This window comes from Rutilus rutilus, assembly GCF_951802725.1.
Source record: "Rutilus rutilus genome assembly, chromosome: 20".
NCBI classification, from domain to species: Eukaryota; Metazoa; Chordata; class Actinopteri; order Cypriniformes; family Leuciscidae; genus Rutilus; species Rutilus rutilus.
In genome coordinates, this window is record NC_140225.1 from 15,726,721 (window position 1) to 15,747,479 (window position 20,759).

The following is a 20,759-nucleotide window of genomic DNA, read 5'->3' on the forward strand; positions in this document are numbered from 1 at the left end:
TACTCCCTGGTCGACCTTAACCAATTTATAAAATACATAATAAAGTGTAGCCTATCTTACACCTGCAAAAGTTTTGAGTGGCGCCCTCCTGTGGTACAAAGTACTGTTGCACTGGCTATTTCACAGCTCATATTCCTCAAATTAGTGCTTAGTGGAGAGTTTTGCAAAAGTCAATTTTGTATTCACATAAAGAGAATGTTTGTGGTGCAGCGCAATTGAATTATTCAAAATTATTCAAAAAAATAATATGAGCATTAATATCATGCCATTTGTTGGTAGCATTTAATTAATTGTTGATTAAATAAGTTTCACTTGTAGTTAGGCTATTCATCCTTTCATCTTCAACATTTCATTTGACGGGCGTGGGCTATAAGGTATTTAACCATTTAAAAACCCGCGAATAAGGGGCGACCTCTTTTGAGTGATGGTGGGCCATCAGAATTGACTCTGATGTAGGTTTTTGAAAAGTAACATAATGGAGGGTGGGGTTGACTTATTTTGACGTTTAATTAGTCCAGATTAGAAATAGATTGATCGGCTTAATCTTTTTTCTTTGCTTGACTAAATGCCCTTTCTGTACATTGTTCGCACTTCTCAAATCGACAGACGTTTTTTTTTTTTTTTTAAGCATTTTAAGAAGAAATAGTTAACATTAAATACATTTAAACTAAGTTGTGACTTAGTATTGTGCGTGATTTAGTAGCAATCAAGTATAACATGAAATAACATATCAGAGGCGTGACAGATTCTTATACAGACTTGTATGTGAGTTTAAAGAGCATTGTCAGTGCATGACTAGAAATGGGACACTTCACACCTGTGTTATCCTTCTGATGTTTTAAGGATTCTTCTTTTGAGAAAAAAAAAACGCTAATCGTCTGTAATCCTTTTAATATGTCTCACACTTTCTTTTTGCAATACACAAGTCAGCAGCAAACCCGTTCTGCAGTCTGCTGCATTGCACAATAGCCTCGGTTTCAGTTTTGAAATCAGAATTAACTCATTTGATCTAGCCTATATATTTGATGCTTGATTATTGAAGATTTTAATGATAATTTTTATTTTTATTTTTTTTAATTAGGTCTATTTTTTTAATGTCCTGCATAAAGTCAAATGCTGATTAGCTATAAGTAACCTTCCATTTGATTACTCACCAAATATATGAATGTCCTCTAAACTCCTCCGAGTGCTTATGGACTCAGGTGAAGGCATATTTAAAAATGGTTCGGGGTGGGGGTTTGGGTGAGACCCCCCTGCTTTTGTTCTATTGAAAAGGGGGCTTGTTCCTCCAGGACCAACCCTACCATTTTAACCAGGGGTGTCAGCGCAAGCGGGGTTGACATTGGAGACTGACTGGCAATGGTAGAAGAGGAGGGGATAAGAGAGTCCAGCAGAACTGCTTCTTGAAGAAAGCTCATCAGATGCACTGTCCTGCCTCCTCTCACTGACATTCACGCAGGAGTCAGACTGGATCAAACGTCAAAGGATCTATTTCTGCTGCGCTCCTCACCTTCATGGACAGACAGCACGGGACTTCTTGAGTCTGTAGCCTATGATTAGATGCATCAGAATCTCTTTCGCTAAAACTTGAAAAGTAAACCGTTTACATGCTGTGAGTTTTTGCGTTAGTTAAGTGCACTTATTTGTTATTCTCGTTCTTATGAAGGAAATCCAATTAGGGCTTTTACTTGTCAGTGGTCTCAGTCTGAAAAAAAAATATCTGGACCTTTTTTTTTTCTGCTTCTGAGCAGCAGATCTCGTAATTTGCCAGTTGATCTGTTCATCATATGTTGCGAGACACAGTTTGGATACTAGCGCAGGACTTTACACATTTTAACTGGAAAACCTGATAAATAAATAAAAAAAATTCTGCAAATTACGCACAATTTTTTCCCGAGGCCCTTCCCGTCCAGCAACATGAGACTCATTCCATCACGATTGAGTTATCTGTAAGTATATTACCTTTTAATATTTGTTTTCACGCATTAACAGCTTTGCTTTCCAAAGACTAATGTAAGATTTGCTCTCTTGCAGATTCCTTCACCTCTTTGCGTTTTGCTACTATGCTCAGGTATGTGCAACATCTTCATGCTTATTTACTGTCATTTTATATCTATGCTTTAAGCTTGTTTTTTTTTTTTTTTTTTAAACTGTAAAGCATCATTACTCTTATATATCGATTCTATTTTGAGACACTGTAATATAGCTACAGAATGCGTCAGCACGCGCTCCTAAATTAAGATTTATATATTTATTTATATATGCCGTTGTTTTGCAAAGACATGCACGTATAGCCGTTAAATTAAAAGGCACTAAAAGTGCGACGGGAGAGGATGTTCTTATCAGATGGGTATCACAGTGGGCGCTGTAACCTGGCAGGTAACACTATACTGGCACATGCGCGTGGGCATGAGCGCGTGACGTATGCCAGCCTCGAGTCAGTGATGAAACATGTCGTAGGGACATAATAACATAAAAAGCTCAATTTATGCGTTCAGTGGAATTTGACTTAAAATGTATGCAATCATACATTTAGCGCACATATAACACTTATTAGCGCACCTTGTTTTGTTCTAAATTTAAAAAAGAAAAGTCTTGAAAATGATTAGGTTACGGATAGTACATTTTCACATTTCGATTGCATTATTTTAAATGATAATCCTATATGGAGGGGAGTATGATTTATAGGCCCGTATGAACGAATGATGAAGCAATTTGTGCAGGTATTGATTATATGGTATTTAATTTCTGACAGGTAACCATTCAGTCCCCGCCTAATTTTACACAGCATGTGAGTGAGCAAAGTAAGGTGACGGACCGGGTCAGCCGTAGACTAATCCGGACCTACCAGCTTTACAGTCGAACCAGTGGCAAGCACGTGCAAGTTCTGGCCAACAAGAAAATCAACGCCATGGCCGAAGATGGTGACGCTCATGGTAAGAGCATCCTCCTTATTTATCTCATACACAATCATGAATCCATTTGTGGAGTTTTGAGGAATGATTTTAAATACCTTTTTCATGGAAATATTTTGCTTATTCATGAAAAATACTTCACTTCAGTGGTTTCTGGTTCCATTTTACTCCAGTAGCTGTATAGAGTGTTGAGTTCACTGTATCCTTGGAGATAATTATATATTATATTATATAATTAAATATATATATATATAATACTCACACACACACATTTTATTGTAGGTTCTTATGTTTCAATGTGTCCAAAACCCCAATACATAGATGTTTTCTGAAGAACTAGAGGATAAAAAGGTCTTTGTGAATCCAGGCTGTAAATGTCGTTTTTGGTTCTAACTGGAACTTTATTTGTGCTTCTTTATTTTGTGAATCTTTATAATACACTGCACTTGAATTGTTGGGCATCTGGTCAGTTGGTGAAGTTAAAAAAGCAGTGGAGCGCAAAAAATGTTAAATGGATTGTAGATTGTTGAAGGTGAGTCTCTAGAGAGACGCACGGGTCTGGAAGAGCCATTAGAACTCATCTTACTTCAACCTTCTGAACATTTCCTGAAGAACGTTCCCCTCCTCTCCCGACCAGCTCAGGATGAAAATATGTCTAGCCGAATTCTGACCCTCGCGTTTTCTTTCTACGGTCATTCGGTCCTGTTGACAGATCTCATAGAGCCTAAATACCCTAAATAACTGTTTTTAAAGATTTCTAGAATCAAATTTTATTATTAACATGTGTCTTTGGTTTTAAAAATAAAACATCAGTGATTACGTATTCTATGAGTTTAATAAGAAAATGTATGTAATGGTTTGAAAATGTCCTCACAAAAATATATTAATGGAATTACATATTTAATTTGTCACATCAGTTAAATCAAATCTGTTTTATTTGTAGCCCTCTCTTATGTGGTTTTGCCACATAAAAACCCAATAATTACCAGCTCTGTTGTGGTATTTTTGGAAGGCTGGCTCTAGCCCTGCATGGTTTTGGTGACATCCATGTCACCTGAGCATGTTGTAGAGACAGCAGGGCTGTTAGTTCGGGCCAGTGCCTGGCTCCGGCTCTGGGCTTGTGGTTAGGCTCTTCACCAGCAGGTTATCTGACCCCCTCCATTTGAACCGTAACTCTTTACGATCACTCAGAGTACGGGGGCTGAATCTGAGAATGGCTGCAAGTGCTAATTCTTGGCATGGAGAATATATATCATGGAAAGTCTATGTCCCAGCAAATGCTACTCTGATTTTCTTATAACTGTCATCATACTTTTCATAATCAAAAAACCTTTAAATTTTTATTGTACTTTTTTCAAAATGGCACATTTAACTCAAATATTTCACATTTCTTTATTGTTTATTTGTTGGTACGTGGATGACGTGATTACAGATCACATATTGTTTATGTACTTACATAAAAGGTAAAAAGTCCTTCCAGGAAGTCTTTGGTTCCTTCCAGAAGAATGGAAGTGCACATGTTTTTATCATTCTGCTAGAATTTAAGCTTACATAAATCCTAAAGAGTAGTCCCTCTGGATTTCACATATTTATGCCCGTATGTGTATCTCTATGTGCATATGTGCATGTGTGTTTACTCATGAAATTTTCCTATTTTAGACTTTTTAAGTCACATCATCTAATAAAAAATATTATTTTCTTTTCTTTTTTTACAGCCAAGCTCATAGTGGAGACGGACACATTTGGGAGTCGAGTTCGAATTAAAGGAGCTGAAACAGGCTTCTACATCTGTATGAACAGGAGGGGGAAACTGATTGGCAAGGTATGAGGAAAAATTCATAATATAATAATTTTGTGACTGATCAATGATGGTCAGTTTACATATCGTATTATATACACACACACAGCATATGTTTCAGTCATTTTTCTGTTTGGATTTTTGGTGAATGAAAATGAGAAGAAATCATACCTAGGGAGAGAAAGACCAGATAAATTAGAAATTCAGAAACGCCTCTCATATAGTCATGTAGTAGTTTATAGCATTCAATTGCTTGTGGACATCCCTGTTAGTATCATTATCAAGGAGATCGTTCAAACAATCAATCAAACAAAAGTTTTATATTTGTATCTGTTATTGGGCACCAGACGTTTCCTGGTTGCAGTAGGTAAAATCGAGTGTGAAGAATGGGATCTTTCTTCCTTTTTTTAGCTGGCTACTCTTGTTCCAATGTGGATTTGTGCCTTCTCCTTGCTGTGAATGGTAATAAAGTGGGATGGAGGTTCGGCCCCCACCTCCCAGCACCCTGCCAGGTGGACCATCTGCTTGGCACCCCTGATCTTATGCTATCTGACATATTGGCCGCCCAACGACAGCCTGCATGAGAGAGGGTTTTTTTTTTCTGTTGTTGTTTTTTATTGGTTGATATGCAAGTCTTTTTTCGGTTTTGGATTCTAGGTTTTTAACAGGCCATTTTGTTAAGAGGCTGGGGAAGGGTTTGGACTCCTGGTTTGGCTCTTTACCCCATTTACATTTACTGGCCAGATAATGTTTAAAGGTCCTGTTGTTATGAACGTAAAATGATGCGGTGCCTATATTACAGGCAAAATAGCCAAGTCTTGAAAATAAACATTCTAAAAGGGAGCTTTAGATCATCTAAAGAACCATTTATGCGATGGAAAGGTTCTTTGTGGAACCATAGATGCCAAGTGTAGTTCATCTATTTTGTCCTGGAAAAAGTAAAATATTACTGTAACGTTCTAGACTCCTTTTATGCCTTTATAATGAACATTAGAAGAACTATTTTTCTCAGAGGAAGAATCCGCACCGGTGTTTACTGAAAGGGGAAAGTCATTGGTTTTTGCTGTCATTTCTCTCTCTTGATCTTGGATCGTAATGACTTCAGCATATGCTGTGTGTGCGTTTGGGGAACCCCTATGTAAACTGGAGCAGACGTTTTCCAAAATACTTTTCGATAAGCCTCATATTTCCCATCAATCAGGAGCTAAAATTTTTGTCTTTGTCTTGTCCTCGCAGAGAAACGGTCTGGGGAAAGACTGCATTTTCACAGAGATAGTCCTGGAGAACAACTATACAGCTCTACAGAATGTGAAGTACGAAGGCTGGTACATGGCCTTCACACGCAAAGGCAGACCCCGCAAGGGCTCCAAAACCAGGCAACACCAGCGGGAAGTCCACTTCATGAAGAGGCTGCCCAAGGGACACCAAATCGCAGAGCACAGACCCTTTGATTTCATCAACTACCCTTTCAACAGACGGACTAAACGCACCCGCTACTCAGGAGAGCGTTGAAGAGTGAAGCCGGAGAAAAGGAGAGGACAGAGAGCGAGAGACTTTCTCAAACAATGAACAGACTCCTCTTGTGGACTCCTAAACCATTTTTTTTGTACTGAGCAACAATATACCTAACATTTAGTTTTTTATGAATTTTCAGAAATAACAAAAAAAAAAAAAAAAAAACATCTCAAGAAAAAAAGCTCTATTTTTGTACCCCTGACTTTTAGTACTGACCTGTGTAAGAGTATAGAAAAGCGAAGCACGGGACGAGTGAGTGCTGACATTTTAGTAGCGCGTGGACTTCATCTGTCCTTCCGCTCTTGGTTTCATTTGATTTCGATGGTTTTAGAGTAATTTATAACTCTTCGTATTGCTGCTCAAGGGGACTTGAAGGGCCTGAGAGAATGCACTGACAACACAAGGCTGTATTCGGTTACACAGGCAGCCGGGGCACCTCTCGACCACCCAGCGATAAGATACCCAGCTCATCTCTCAGTAACCTCTCTGGTTCTTGATTCTGGAACTCTCTGGAGATAAACACGGTTAAAGCAAACAGAGCTTTAAATGCATATTTAAATGTGGCAGCTACATTTTGATTATCGCAGGTTTCCGACCGTGGTTTAAACTGTAAATTCCAAGGTGTGTAAATGCATTGTACGAACTGTAGGAAAAGCTTTTGTTATTTGTTGCATTTTGTTTGTCTGTTTTTTTATACAAATATAAATATATTTTTATTTGAGGATGTGTAAAATAATTTTAATGATGGAAATATTTATTTAAAAACCTGTAATAAATTTACCTTAGGATACTGACGTCTCTTGCATTTTTGCTTAATGCACTATTCACATTTTAAAAAAAAAAATTTGAAAATCCTTATGTCGTTCCCAACCTTCTTTTATTCTGTGAAACTGTTTTTGATCATACAATGAAAATCAATGGGGTCCAAAATCCCACTGGTAATAATGTGTGTATATATATATATATATATATACAAAAAATAATAATAATTTCAATACATTTTCTGCAGAAGAAATAGTCAGAGCATGGACAACAAGAGGATAATATGATACAGAATTTTCTTTTTTTAGGATTAACATTTTTTGAATTATTCCTTTAAATAACACATCAAATATATGTGTAAAAAGCATCAATCTGAAATTGCCAAAGGGTATTTTCTAGAAGCGTTCTAGAAGTTTCAATGGCCTCATCCATAGAAAATTAGGCCAGTGCAGTCTTTGTATGAAACAACTTGTCATTATGCAATTGCATCATAATAAATACCACCATTGTTTGCATAACCCTTCTGGTTAGAGACCGGTACAGAGTGAGATGGAGATACTGGGTCTCTCCCCCCAGAATGTTTGGAATGGCACAGCTCAGGTCAACAGCTCAGTAGGACTGTCTCTCCAGGGGGCTACACTGTTTGGTCTCTCCTCTGGTTGAACCGGACACACTACGGCTCCCTGGCCCCGTCTCTTCACCCTCGCTCAGGTGTTTTTGTTTAATCTCAGACCTTTAACTCCCTGTAGCTTAATCTGATTGGAGGGGTATCTGTTATGTCCGAGCAGGGGTGCTCCGTGTTTGCAGACGGGGTTCCAAGGAGCCGAAAGCCAAGATCAGAGGGCAGCGTATAGTGAGAAAATGAGAACCGGGATTTGTGGTGTGAGATCACTATCACGTTCTTGTCAGTGATGAGGAAGATTATTAATGACTCCTCTCTGCCTGAGATATGCATTACTGCAGTTATAATGCTATGTAAATTATGATCAGAGAAAAAAAAAGAAAAAAAACACACATTTCCCAATCCCTTTTTAATCAAATTAATTGCATCATAAAATTCTAAACGATTCAGCCAAAAACGGTCCTCTAATTAGTTTTGGCTTGACACATCTCATGCATCACTGAAAAATGTGTAAAGCAGGTACATTAGTGAAGGCTGGCATTGTTTTTATGGTGCAATATGCCATGTGTTCTGCCTCATGTTATGCTAGTAGCTCAGCCGGGGTGCAGAGGTCAAACTCCTAGAAAGGCCAGAGCCACAGAATGTTTCTTTGACTTTCTAGTATGCTGGTTTAGTTCCATTCAGCAACAATGTAATCCAATTCAACGAATGGTAATCAATTAAGGAAAAAAGCTTCTTGACATTTCTAAATAAATTACTTATGAGACAAAGCATTCAATTTATAAATCTAAAACTGACAAACTAAGAGGACAGGCTGAAGATTATAATGCAAATCTTCATTTAAACAGATTTAAAGTATATATGTGTGGTCCAAGTGTGATTTTAATGCATGATTTTTGAAAATGGATATGGAAAACATCAACAAATCACACAAGCAAGCAACCATCTTAAATATATACATACATATCAATTTCAGGATGTTGTGAGGTGTGATGCTGTAATTAATCAAAAAAATGAGTAATATTTATATATATTTTTAATTCATTTATCACACCATTGGACAATTCTAAGTGAAATAGTAAGGAGAAAATTGTATTTAAAAATGATGAATTCTTTTTTTTTTAAATGGTGACTAGTATCTGGATCTAAGATACACTCTTTCCATTAGATTTCCAAATGTTTATGTTAAATGAAAACAAAATTAAAGTGAATGCACATGTTTGATGTACCCCAAAATACTCCTAATAAAGCACTTAAAAGGGTTTGAGTTGGTGATCAAATAAAAGAACCACCGGAACCACCAATTGACTCCCTGTGTGTTCACATTGATGACGTCTGCAATTGATTAACAGACCTTTAAGATTTGCCATGGTTATTCTGCAGTATCAGTCCTCAGTTTCCCCTGAAATTTGTCTCCATGACCATAAAGTTGTAAGAAACCATGGGGATCCAGCAGGTTGTGGGAAAAATCGCACCTTCTGTGCAGCTTGTGATGCCATGCAAATGAAGAGCAATTCCACTGAGAAGAGGGGACGCAAAACTGCTTTCATCCATTTTATTGAGCTGCAACCGTCATCCTTAACCCCTGATAAACAAACAGGGCTACCTTCTTAATTTGCTTAGGGAGCAATTTAGACTTGTACAAGCCCCCCTGCTGAACTGGCAGAATGGCAGGGGTGAGAGAATGGGATGACCCAGACCTCTAAGCTGCCTTTACTTCACATTCTACCTAACCCTGGTCATAAAACCCTTCCTGCAAATTGGAGCTCAATGGAGGAAACATGGGTTGAAATGATGGAGATAAGTCCACCTCAAGTGCTCTTTCTAGCACCAATATAGTGTTCACAATGACTAAGTCATTAAAAGTCTAAATCTGCTGAATAATTTACAACCTGGTCCACAGGAAAGAGTCCTGATCAGTATGGTTTCCTGAAGAAAATATGCATGAGATCAAAAATAGCAATAGTATTCAAGCGCACAAGCCAACAGCCAATCACAAAGTTATAATTGACATGCAAACACTGTTCAAAGAGAAGATGGGACACGACAGTTTGACTGTTTGTATACGGGACATATGGAAGAATTGTTGACTTTTCCAATTGGAGCTGTAATCTTTTGTTTGCCCATGCATTTCTAAGGCTGATTGTCTGAATGATCTGAACAATTACAGGCTAAATGTGTTTGCCAGCCACACAGAGCACCCTGCACCCCTCTTAAAAGATCAAAAGGGAAGATTCCCCCTCCTTCTTCATCTCCTTTCAGTCATGACAATTCAGCTGGAAAGCCAACCATAAATGATTTTTATTTTTATTTTATTCGAATTTCCAGTATCTGGGACACAATTATCCAATTCAGGGGTTAATTAATTGAGGAACCCCATGTTTCATCTACAGGAACTGTGCACCCAAATATGAAAATGATGTCATTATTTTTTACTTTTATGTGTCACATTTTTTTTTAAGTATCTAAGAGAGAGAGAAAAGAAAAATCATTACAGGAGTCCACCGGACTAGTACACCATATTCCAAGTCTCCTGAAGTCATATGATAGCTTTGAATTAGAAACAGACAGAAATGTAAGTCATTATTAACTGATACTCTTCTCCTCCAGTGATCTGTTAACTTAAGAAACGCTGTGACTGAATCATTTAGTCAGTGAGTTGAACTCAAGAACCAGATCAGTCCAAGTTGTGAATGAATCACTCAGGATCGCTGATTCATTGAAAAGGTGCGATTCAAAAGACCGATTCAAATTGCTATCTCTCTCATGATCTATGAATGTGCCAAGGAGAGCTTTTACGTGAATATGACTTAAATCTTGTTCTGTAGCTTCTTATAGATGAGTCTTGAGTGTTGGAATGGAAAGAATCACTTTAAGCGGCATGATATGAACTATTGTTTAAAAGGATTTGAAAGAAATTAATATTCTATTTCAAATAAATGCTGTTCTTTTGAACTTTTTATTCATAATAGATCACAGTTTCCACAATAATATTAAGCAGCACAACTGTTAATATTAATAAGAAATGTTTCTCGAGCACCAAATCTGCAAATTGGATTGATCTCTGAAGAATCATGTAACACTGAAGACTGGAGTAATGGATGCTGAAAATCAAGCTTTGCAATAACAGGAATAAATTACATTTTAAAATGTATTCAAATAGAAATACAATTTTATTTTAAATTGTAATAATATTTCACAATATTTTTATTTTTACTGTATTTTTGATCAAATAAATTCAGCCTTGATAAGCAGACGTCTTTCCAAAAAAAAAACAAAAAAAAAATTGTACAGGCTTCAAACTTTTGAATGGTAGTGCAGACCACAATACATAAAGCAATAACTTTACAATGACAAACTATCAGGTCCACTGGATTCCCTAAACAGCAATAAAAATGGTATTTCCTTCATTTCCATTTACTTCTTTATGTTTTAAACAGCTTAACAATACACTAACAATATTTGTCACCAGTGTCTTGTGAAACATTGCAAGTGTTGGGGATAATGCATTACAAGTAACGCGAGTTATGTACATAATCAGATTACTTTTTGAAGTAACTAGTAAAGCAATGCATCGCTTTTAAATTTTCAACAAAATATCAGAGTTACTTTTTCAAATAAGTAACGCAAGTTACTTTGTTTTCCCATGTATTAACTGACACCTCTCTTGTCCCCATGTCGAGAGAAATCAGGAGTAAGTGCAGAGGCATTGTGTGCGCTGTGAAAACATGATAGTTTTTACTGTAGATGGTTGTTGTTGTACTTGTTGCACAAGAAACATTCAGTATTTCTTAAAATGAATAAAAACAGTAAAATGCAAACTAAGAATATTATGCAAACCTGCGATAATTAAATATGTTAAAGGGTTAGTTCACCCAAAAATGTAAATTCTGTCATTAATTACTCACCCTCATGTCGTTCCAAACCTGTAAGACCTTCATTCATCTTCGGAACACAAATTAAGATATTTTTGATGAAATCTGAGAGGTTTCTGAACCAGCCATAAACAGCAACGTAATTGCAACTTTCAAGGCCCAGAAAGGTAGTAAAGACATTGTTAAAATAGTCCATGTGACTACAGTGGTTCAACCTTAATATTATGAAGCGACAAGAATTCGTTTTGTGCACAAAAAACAAAACAAAAACAGCTGTTCACGTGAGCACCAAGACACATGCATGCGATGCTGATGCAGGAGCCGGCCAATACTGAGTCGGCGTTCTGAAGTAGAACCAGGAAGCACTGCACTGTGTTTACAACGTAAACAGTATAGGAGACTGACACAGATAAGAAGAAATTGTTGTATAAAGTCGTTATTTTTGTTTTTTGCAATGATAATAAAATTAAGGTTGAACCACTGTAGTCACATGGACTTTTTGTGCCTTGAAAGTGGCAATTACGTTGCAGTCTATGGGGAGTCAGAAAACTCTTGGATTTCATCAAAAATATCTTAATTTGTGTTCCGAAGATGATTGAAGGTCTTGCGGGCATGAAATTACATGAGGGTGAGTAATTAATGACAGAACTTTCATTTTTGGGTGAACTAACCCTTTAAATTACACAAATATACTTTATGTATTTAATCTCACTTTAACCAATGTCTTTGATGCTGACCTTCGATGATCCAATTCAACCATTTTAGATTTACAGATTAAAGGGATAGTTCAGCCAAAAATGATATTAAACCCATGATTTACTCACCCTCAAGCCGTTCGAGATGCATATGTCAATCATTTTTCAGACGAGCAAATTTTCAGTTATTTTAGAAAATGTCTTAGATCTTTCAGTGGTTATAATGTCAAGTTATGGGGTCCACCTCCTTCAAGTCCCAAAAATGTGCATGCATCCTTCACAAAAGTAATCGGTCGACGCACGTTCACAGGAGATGGATGCTGGCGTATGAAGTAGGACGTAGCGTAGTAAGCGCCGTGACGTAGAACGAAGTGTAGCTAAATCAAATGCTACGTCATACGCCGGCATCCATCTCCCGTGAACGCGCGTCGACCGTTGCCGGAAGCCAGTTATTTTCATTTATAAAGTTTTAAATATGTATATTTTTACGACAAAACCACACGGATTACCCTCAGAAGGCCTTCGTTTATCCCCCTGGAGGCGGATGGATTACTTTTGTGAAGGATGCATGCACATTTTTGGGACTTGAAGGAGTGGACCCCATAGCTTCACATTATAACCACTGAAAGATCTAAGACATTTTCTAAAATAACTGAAAATGTGTTCGTCTGAAAAATGATTGACATATGCATCTCGAACGGCTTGAGGGTGAGTAAATCATGGGTTTAATATCATTTTTGGCCGAATCCCTTTAACATCACATTTGTGTTTATTTTATTTTATTGCTGAAGTAAGCTGAAGTATTGCTGAAGTATTGCTGCGCCCTTTACAGTACAGGCATGATTTTTTACATTTCCATCAGCCTGAGGCTTATTCATTTCACTTTTGGAGTGAAAGGGCCTTTACATTTGCCAAAAATAAAACTTTTTTTGTTATTAAAAAACAAACAAGCAAGCCCAGCTTAGATGAGGAAAAGAAAGGCAAAAGTAACAACACATTACTTTCTATAAAAAGTAACTAAGTAATGCAATTAGTTACTTTTGTAGGGAGTAACGCATTATTGTACTGCATTACTTTTAAAAGTAACTTTCCCCAACATTGTTTGTAACAAACACCTATTGTTGCCAAAGAAATTAACTGTTGGTGAAGGCTAAAAGTTAAGAATGAAGGGTGTAAACCATGATTTCTATAGCAACTGAGAGAGGATGTGGCTGTTAAAGAGGTAATATCTGTGACAGTGTATTGAACTAAACTCAGCTCAGTAAAGGAGATAGGGAAAAGTAAAAGGATACAGAGGCCTGCGTAACTTGGTCACCGCACTGAATGGGCTGAGGTCAGGCCACCACTTTGGTTCAAACAAAGGCAGCCACCAAGTAGTCGCATTACTGACAATCACATACCATAACCTAGGATCAAATGGCCCCATTGTGGCACTAATATAAAAAACATGTTGTAGAATGACAAGCAGTGAATGCTTACATGAGATGGGGTCCTCTGTCAATTACAAGACACTCACCATTCAAAAAGAAGAGGAAAAAGAAGAAAAAACATCAAGGCAATTGAATGTGCCATAGAGTGAGGGGTGGACAAGCTGAGTGATTGGAGGACAGGCCGACGAAGAAAAGAACAAAATTGCATTCCACAAGCAACTGAGCATATCTTCAGAGAAATAACATCTATAGAGGCACAAGAGATGAGAGGAGAAGACGAATAATTACAAACCTCAATTCTGTGTCTGGTTCTGAAATGCTTCTTTTATGGCCTGTCTTTTAGTTGACCTGATAAACAGTTTCACAAACCTGTGAGAAAAAAGGCCACATTCTAGTCGGTCCTTTATTAAAGCCTGCATAAAATAGCCATTTAATTTTTTCATTGTTATTTCTGCTGTGTGTAAGCTCAAAATGAATATAAAATGGCTTTTACCACTAACTAAATTATATATATATATATATATATATATATATATATATATATATATATCACTATTTATGATGACCAGACTTTGTGGCAGTGCACTTTTTAATGATACAAATTAATGTTGTGTATGTAGCTTATTCCGAAGAAGAGTTTTAATAGAGTTTTGTTTCCCCATTTTTTAAAGTTTTTTATTTAAATTTTTTTATTGCAGCAGTGAGTTCAAAATACCACATCATACTGGAACCAGGCTTTTTTCAACATAATGCACTTTGGGACTAGATAAGAATTCAAGAAAAGGTTTTTTATTTTATTTTAAGGAAAACAGGAAGATTTTTTAAAAACACATTGCTCAACTATTAGCTATAAGACTCACATTGGGTGTCATAATAACTCATATATAATATCTCAGCATCATCCTCATCAATGGAAAAATCATTATAAGTTAAACAGAAGTGAGATGATGGCGTATGCTGTGGAACTTCTAAATTCTGCATGGCAAATAGCCTACTATATTCACAAACAAAAGGGTAAAAAGGTTATACTGAAATTTTTCATATTTTACTAGAAATTGGGTCACTGAAAAAAATCCATAATGTTTATAATTAACAATAAAAAAATGAAACTGTTACATTTTATTGGGAAAGCCTTACTACATAGGCTACTACATACTAATTTGCTTTTGGGGAAAAAGGAATATAATTTTTCTTTCCTTCCTTCTTTTCAGAATGCTATTTAGTATGTTAATACTGTATTTCTGAAGTAATCTTGTTTATTATCAACCACCTTTTTCAGTCTTATGTAAATTTTAAGTGATTCCATAATAATAATAAAAAAGACATCATCAAATAATCATCATCTTCATCAACAAAAAAAACAAAACAAAAAAAACAACAGAAGCTCCAGCAACTGGTCATACACATAGCCTGAATGAAAAGTAGTCCTACCACAGCAAACAGAATGAATTTGAGTCACTGGCTCTGGTCAGTCACTACACTGCGCACAGCGTGGATCACGTGACTCTTCTGGTTGTGATGGCTTCCTTCGCTTGCTGTGTCTACACGCTTTGAGAAAAAACATGGGCTTCTGCGCATTTCTGCGTCAAACCGACGAATGTCCTCTCAGTAAAGCCCTTCATATTAGTGGAGGCAGACACAACGTGACAAAGAAAAGAGAAGAGGCGCTCATCTGGAAAAGGAGCAGCGATGCTTCTGTTTCAGTTACCCGAGGATGTGCTCTTCCTCGTCCTGTCCTACCTGGATCCCAGATCGCTCTGCCGCCTCTCTCAAGCGTGCAAGAGAAGCTACCAGTTCATCTCCAGAGACGTTGTTTGGAGGAAAATAGCTAAAGGCATTATTAATACTGGCTTGACACGACAAGGAATAGATTCGTAAGAATTTTGAGATTCACTAGCTGTGTTGCTAGCTAATAGTTCTCGGCCTACGCATAGAATAGCAAACCTACGTAGACTGCGTAGAACAACGCGCATTCGTAGCCGCCGTGACGTAATACAAACAGCGTATCTTGTGATTCAGTTCATTTCTTACGCTGATAGTCATGTGGGTTTTGTTTACATGTGTAACCTGAATGTGAGAGGGAGACAAAATAACTGCTTTGGAAGTACTATGCATAAGTAAATGAATAGGATATTGGATAAAAGAACCAGGTTTTGTTCGTGTAACGTTAATTGTTTAGATTAGACCAATTTGAAGTAGTCCCTCAGTCACTTTCCACGAATACGAACTCTGACGTGCCATAACATTTTCAAAGCATTAGACCCACAAAACCCTTTTTTTAAGAGAACCTTCTCATCACGTGTTTTCCTCTTATTGCAAAACTTGTGGGATAAAAGCCTTTAATTGGTGTCACAAATTTTTTATTTGGAAGCATTGAGGAAAGACCAAAAAAAAGATTATATTTTCTTAATTTTAACAGAAATCAGAATTTTTACACTGCATTTAGACTTAACTCCAAAACTTTGGTGGCAGGGTTGCAAAGATTTCAAACCCCACAGAGAATTCATAGAAAATCTGTTTAGTTTGACTCCTTGAGGTTGTCGGTCAACATTTCCTGATGGTTAAGCGCATCATTATTATGACCATTTGTTAAAAAATGTACGAGTTTCAGGTACTATGCGGTATCCTGTTTGTGGAAAGTGCCAAGTCATAAACATTTGCTTTATAAACTCGCCTACACCAGCCAAAGTTATTTACTACTATTTGCACACTGTATTGTAGTTGCTGGAAGGGAATGATAAAGAAGCAGCATGTCATATCAGAATCCTCTCAGTCTGATTCTAAAGGAGAGCAAGAATACAGCAATTGCTTTATTTAGCCAATTGTCTAAAGTAAAATCAAATAATGTCAATCCCCTAATCATCCTCCAATTTTTTCAGATGTCCTTCCATTCCTCTTAAGGACAGAGTGAGGGTGTCCCACAACTGGATCCATGGAGTCTGTCGTAAAGAAGTTCTTTTAAAATGGAAAATTAAGTGAGTTATTTTATATTTTAACTTACACTGCATCAAAATTGAATGCATAAAAAAACATGAATCGTATGTATAAAATAACTAGGCATATACAGATGCAGAAATACAGTCGCTCAAACTAGTGTGGAATAAAATGGTTGTAATGTGACCCACCCCTTACTTCAAAAGGGAGAAGGGGAAAAAAGGAATTTAAAAGCAAGTAGGAAGATGTCATACTTTCACTGTCCAACCCCAAAATACATATTTTTTCAGACATTTATCCTCTGACTTAGGGTGTGTAGTTGACCTTGCCAATATGGACAAGACATTATTGTGTTTTTTTTATTAGCCTCCTCGTCACCTTAAGCCCCAAGATACAGATTGAACTACAGAAAAAACATGTGTAGGAGTAATTTCCATTCCTTGATTGTTCGCCCACAGCTTGTTGCCGTGGATACAGCTGGACTGTGATGTGCTGTATCTCTCTCAGGCAGCAAACATCAGTGCGTACCATCTGAGAGCTGAGGGGGGAAAGTTACAGAACAATCGAGTGGCCCTGTTCACGGGACACCAGGAGGACGTGTGCAGATTCACTCTGACAGACACACACCTTATCAGTGCAGGAGGGTAAATCCATGATCACTGCTTACTGATCTTATGGTCATTCAGTTCAGTTCTTTTCTTTTCTTTTAATAACCAAGTCAGCAAGTATATAAACAGATTTGATGAGGTATAACTTCCTCATCTAATCTTATCTGGTTGTTGCTGACTTGTTTATTATAATAAAAATAATAAAAAAAACAATCAAATACATTTAAAAAAACCTGATGTGATTTCCATTGTCACACATGCAATGAAGGTTTAGTTTGAGCCACCAGTTTTCTTCAGTTGAAAGGTGAAACAGGAATGTGCTGTTTTCCCTCTTTTTTATTATTGTGCCAAAAGTCCTAAATTTAAACACAGTAAAATATTAACTGCAATAGTTCAGCCTTTCAGTGAGTGACACCTTGTGTTTTGATTGTTTGGGATAGTTTGCTCTTTAAAACGCATAATCCTGAACAGAAAAGTGTTTTATTGTATTTAATTTATGTTTATTTGCTATAACACTCTTGTATGTAGTATTATTACTACCAATCTTTACTGTTTGTCTTTTTTTTTCTCAGAGATGGTAAAATAATTCTTCATGACAAAGGAAGTGATTACTCTGTGGGGTATTATGGTCACAATCAGGAGGTGAACTGCATTGACTGTAAAGGTGGTGTGATAGTCAGTGGCTCCAGAGACAAGACCGCAAAGGTTAGTGACTGTTTGTGTTGCTCTCGCTTTCATTTGAGTAAATATCGCTATGGCCATGACTAGGTGTCTTGCATTGTATTATATCCACTTACTCTGGCATTCAATTGATTTTGAATGTTACATGTGCAGTATAGAGAAAAATTTAGTTACAGGAGAGTGTTATGAAATTGTTGGAAATAAATCTTTAAATAAATTCCAGTAACTATGTAAATTACAGTTATAGTCACAGTTATTGTTGGAGCTGCTATGTAGAGTGACCCTTTGCTACTCCTTGACAGATCTATTTGGTATGATGTCATAGTATCAGTCCATCATCCTAGTTATGCTACACCTTATATTTGAGAAACACCTTGGAAAGACATCAGGGATGCCTTCATACTTTCTGGAAAAGCAATAATTTTTTGGGATTGTTGATACTAAACATTTGCTATTATTGCTATACAACATATAGTACATTGTCATTCAATAGTTTGGGGTCGGTATGATTTTTTTTAAATGTCTCATAAGTCTCTTATGCTCACCTAGGCTGGATTTATGTGATTTAAAAAAAACAGTAATATTGTGAGATATTACTACAATTAAAAATATTTTTTTCCCTGTTGTAATATATTATAAAATGTAATTTATACTTGTAATGGCAAAGATTTTTCAAAGATCTTTTTATTATTTTCAGTGTTAAACAGTTAATAATTTTGCAGAAACCGTGATACATTTTTCCCAGGATGTTTTGATAAAGAAGAAAATGGACAATATATTTGAAATATAATGTTTTTGTAACTGTATAAAAGTCCTTACTGTAACGTTTGATCAACTTAATGCATCCTTGCTAATTTCTTTCAAAAAGTTACTAACCCCAAACTTTTGTACAGTTGTGTAGGTTATTGTCCAAATGACTTTTTGTACTTGCAATTTGATTTTAGATTTGGGCTCTGACTCCAGATCAATTTGGACATTGCTTACATACAATCCCCATGTATGACAGAGTGTGGTCGGTGGCCATCAGTCCATCTGTATGGTAAGCCTGTACTCATGATTTATTTGTGCGATGAGATTTGTCTAGTCTTTGTGGTTAATAGTCTAACCACAAAGCTAACATATACTCTTCCAAAGACTTTTGTTCCAGTGTTTGATGAATTTGATGCTGTCAGTCCTTGATTTGTAATATTAAATAAAATATATTGGGTAAAGTCATGTCATTACAAGACTGACTTTCTTCTATGGAACACAAAAGAAGATATTTTGAAGAATTTTCTGTTTGGAACGTCATGAGGCCAAATGATGACAGAATTTTTATTTTTGGATGAACTATTCCTTTAAACTAAAAGTTTATTTTATCTATATACAGTATATGGCAGCAAATATACAGTAGGACCCAAAAGCCTGAGACTCTGGGATTCAAAATATAATTTAAACCTGGAAATGAACAGCAATTTGTAGAATTTTGAATCAATTCGAACATTCAAAAATAAACATTATGATGAAAATTGAAATGGGAAATATTATGCTTCTGGACTATTTCTATATCACTGTATAAGCAAACATTGACAAGTGACATTGACCATGCCAACTTCTTTGAACAAAAGCCTGGATTTTCTTGCTTCAATTGAAGCACAAGATACTCAAAATGCAAAATGTTTAAATGCAAAAATATCTTAATTTAACTTGTCACTCAAATTGTTATGCAAAATAAAAGCATTTAGTCTAGTGGCCTCAGTCTTTTGGACACTGTAATTCCCTCTGCTGTATCCATGATGCTCTTCCAGTTTCAGACCGTCTCACTCGTTAGACATTATGTGTTTGATTCCGCTACATACTTCATACTCACTGGTTTCCTCTGTTCTTCTCACCATATGAATCACCAACAGACCTGAACATCAACCTTTGCTTTCATCAAAGAGAATTTGAGATCTTTCAAATAATGAATGTATCATTGGGTTTAAAAGAGCGGGATGGGGGTGGTGGCATCGTTACGGCTCGTGAGGTGAAGTGGTCATAGAAAGGGCAACCCAATGCAGGTGGCAAGACCCTTTTTTAATACATACTCTTCAATTTATTGCCATGCCATTGCTTTGAAGTCAATTAGCTCACACCTCTGAAATGCAGATGCAGAAGAATGTGATCCCGGCCCCTAAAGCCTTAGAAAGCAGAATTTTGCCCCCTCATAGTGTGGAAAAAAAGACCCTTTTTATGGTTTGAAAATGCTCAAATGTAACCTACGCTATTTTCCCAGCTTCTTAACTCTCACTAGGACAGGGGTGATGCATCATTGAATGTTTCTTTGTGTTTCTTGACTTTTTAAACACTGAAATGTGTTGGATCTTCCATTTGATAAATCGTTACAGACTTTTGAACTTTAGAGAGCTGTTTCAGTCTACAACTGGTTAACCGTTTCTCCCCCGATACATCTGGGAAGTTTCCCAATGTGATGAGCTGTTTAAACAAGTGTGGGATGGAGTGAGACAGGCGAAGAGGGAAAGAGAAAAAAACCGTGCAGGATATTATGGCGAAGCGGGGTTGCCTTTGCTCCTGCTGCCTTTGATTGCTCGGCCATGTATACTCCCACACGCTTAATGACACGCAGGCACATGAAGCTGTAACGCTAGCGCAGAGCCTCCACCTGCCCCTGATCCGTCAAACGCACCTTCACAGCACTGCTGAAGGAATGGAAACACTGTGCGCTGCTAGACACTAGAGGACATTGACCGCTCTCATCTTTTGTCACGACAAGGCCAGCGTGTAGCGGAAGAAAGCCACTGCTACTTGAGCAGATGCAATGGTTCAACGCAGTTTTAGTCACTCAGCCGAGTTATTAATCCCCACTGCCCCGTCTCCACAGCCAAGAATTTAGATTTCAAAATAAGAGACGATTATACACATCATTAATTCTCCAATTTGATGGC

The 20,759-nt window shown here is 36.9% G+C and overlaps 2 protein-coding genes across 3 annotated transcripts in view; both read left to right on the top strand.

Moving 5' to 3' along the window:
- Window positions 1–1,292: 1,292 nt before the first annotated feature.
- fgf8a (fibroblast growth factor 8a) lies at window positions 1,293–6,367 on the top strand. Of its 2 annotated transcripts, none has more exons than XM_084391860.1 (5): window positions 1,293–1,949; window positions 2,035–2,071; window positions 2,756–2,936; window positions 4,631–4,737; window positions 5,950–6,367. In XM_084391860.1, the coding sequence occupies exons 1-5, from the start codon at window positions 1,918–1,920 to the stop codon at window positions 6,223–6,225; spliced, it is 633 nt and encodes a 210-aa protein (XP_084247986.1). In that variant the 5' UTR covers window positions 1,293–1,917; the 3' UTR covers window positions 6,226–6,367. The 2 variants fall into 2 exon arrangements, with proteins under 2 accessions (XP_084247986.1, XP_084247987.1); XM_084391861.1 differs by having other exon boundaries at window positions 1,804–1,949; window positions 2,789–2,936.
- Window positions 6,368–15,114: 8,747 nt separating this feature from the next.
- The window catches only part of LOC311279998 (F-box/WD repeat-containing protein 4-like), a 44,730-nt gene continuing 39,085 nt past the window's right edge, over window positions 15,115–20,759 (top strand). Inside the window, exons 1-5 of the mRNA XM_084391863.1 lie at window positions 15,115–15,486; window positions 16,492–16,587; window positions 17,005–17,190; window positions 17,727–17,859; window positions 18,780–18,874. Coding sequence (XP_084247989.1) covers window positions 15,302–15,486; window positions 16,492–16,587; window positions 17,005–17,190; window positions 17,727–17,859; window positions 18,780–18,874 — 695 coding nt within the window. The 5' untranslated portion in view covers window positions 15,115–15,301. The remainder of the gene's footprint in view (window positions 15,487–16,491; window positions 16,588–17,004; window positions 17,191–17,726; window positions 17,860–18,779; window positions 18,875–20,759) is intronic.

What these genes read in the sequence shown, in the direction of transcription:
- fgf8a (XM_084391860.1), top strand. Translation starts at nt 1,918, where the DNA reads ATGAGACTCATTCCATCACGATTGAGTTATCT. An exon ending in CGTTTTGCTACTATGCTCAG is followed by an intron (nt 2,072 to 2,755) that starts GTATGTGCAACA and finishes AATTTCTGACAG; the next exon opens with GTAACCATTCAGTCCCCGCC. An exon ending in CGAAGATGGTGACGCTCATG is followed by an intron (nt 2,937 to 4,630) that starts GTAAGAGCATCC and finishes CTTTTTTTACAG; the next exon opens with CCAAGCTCATAGTGGAGACG.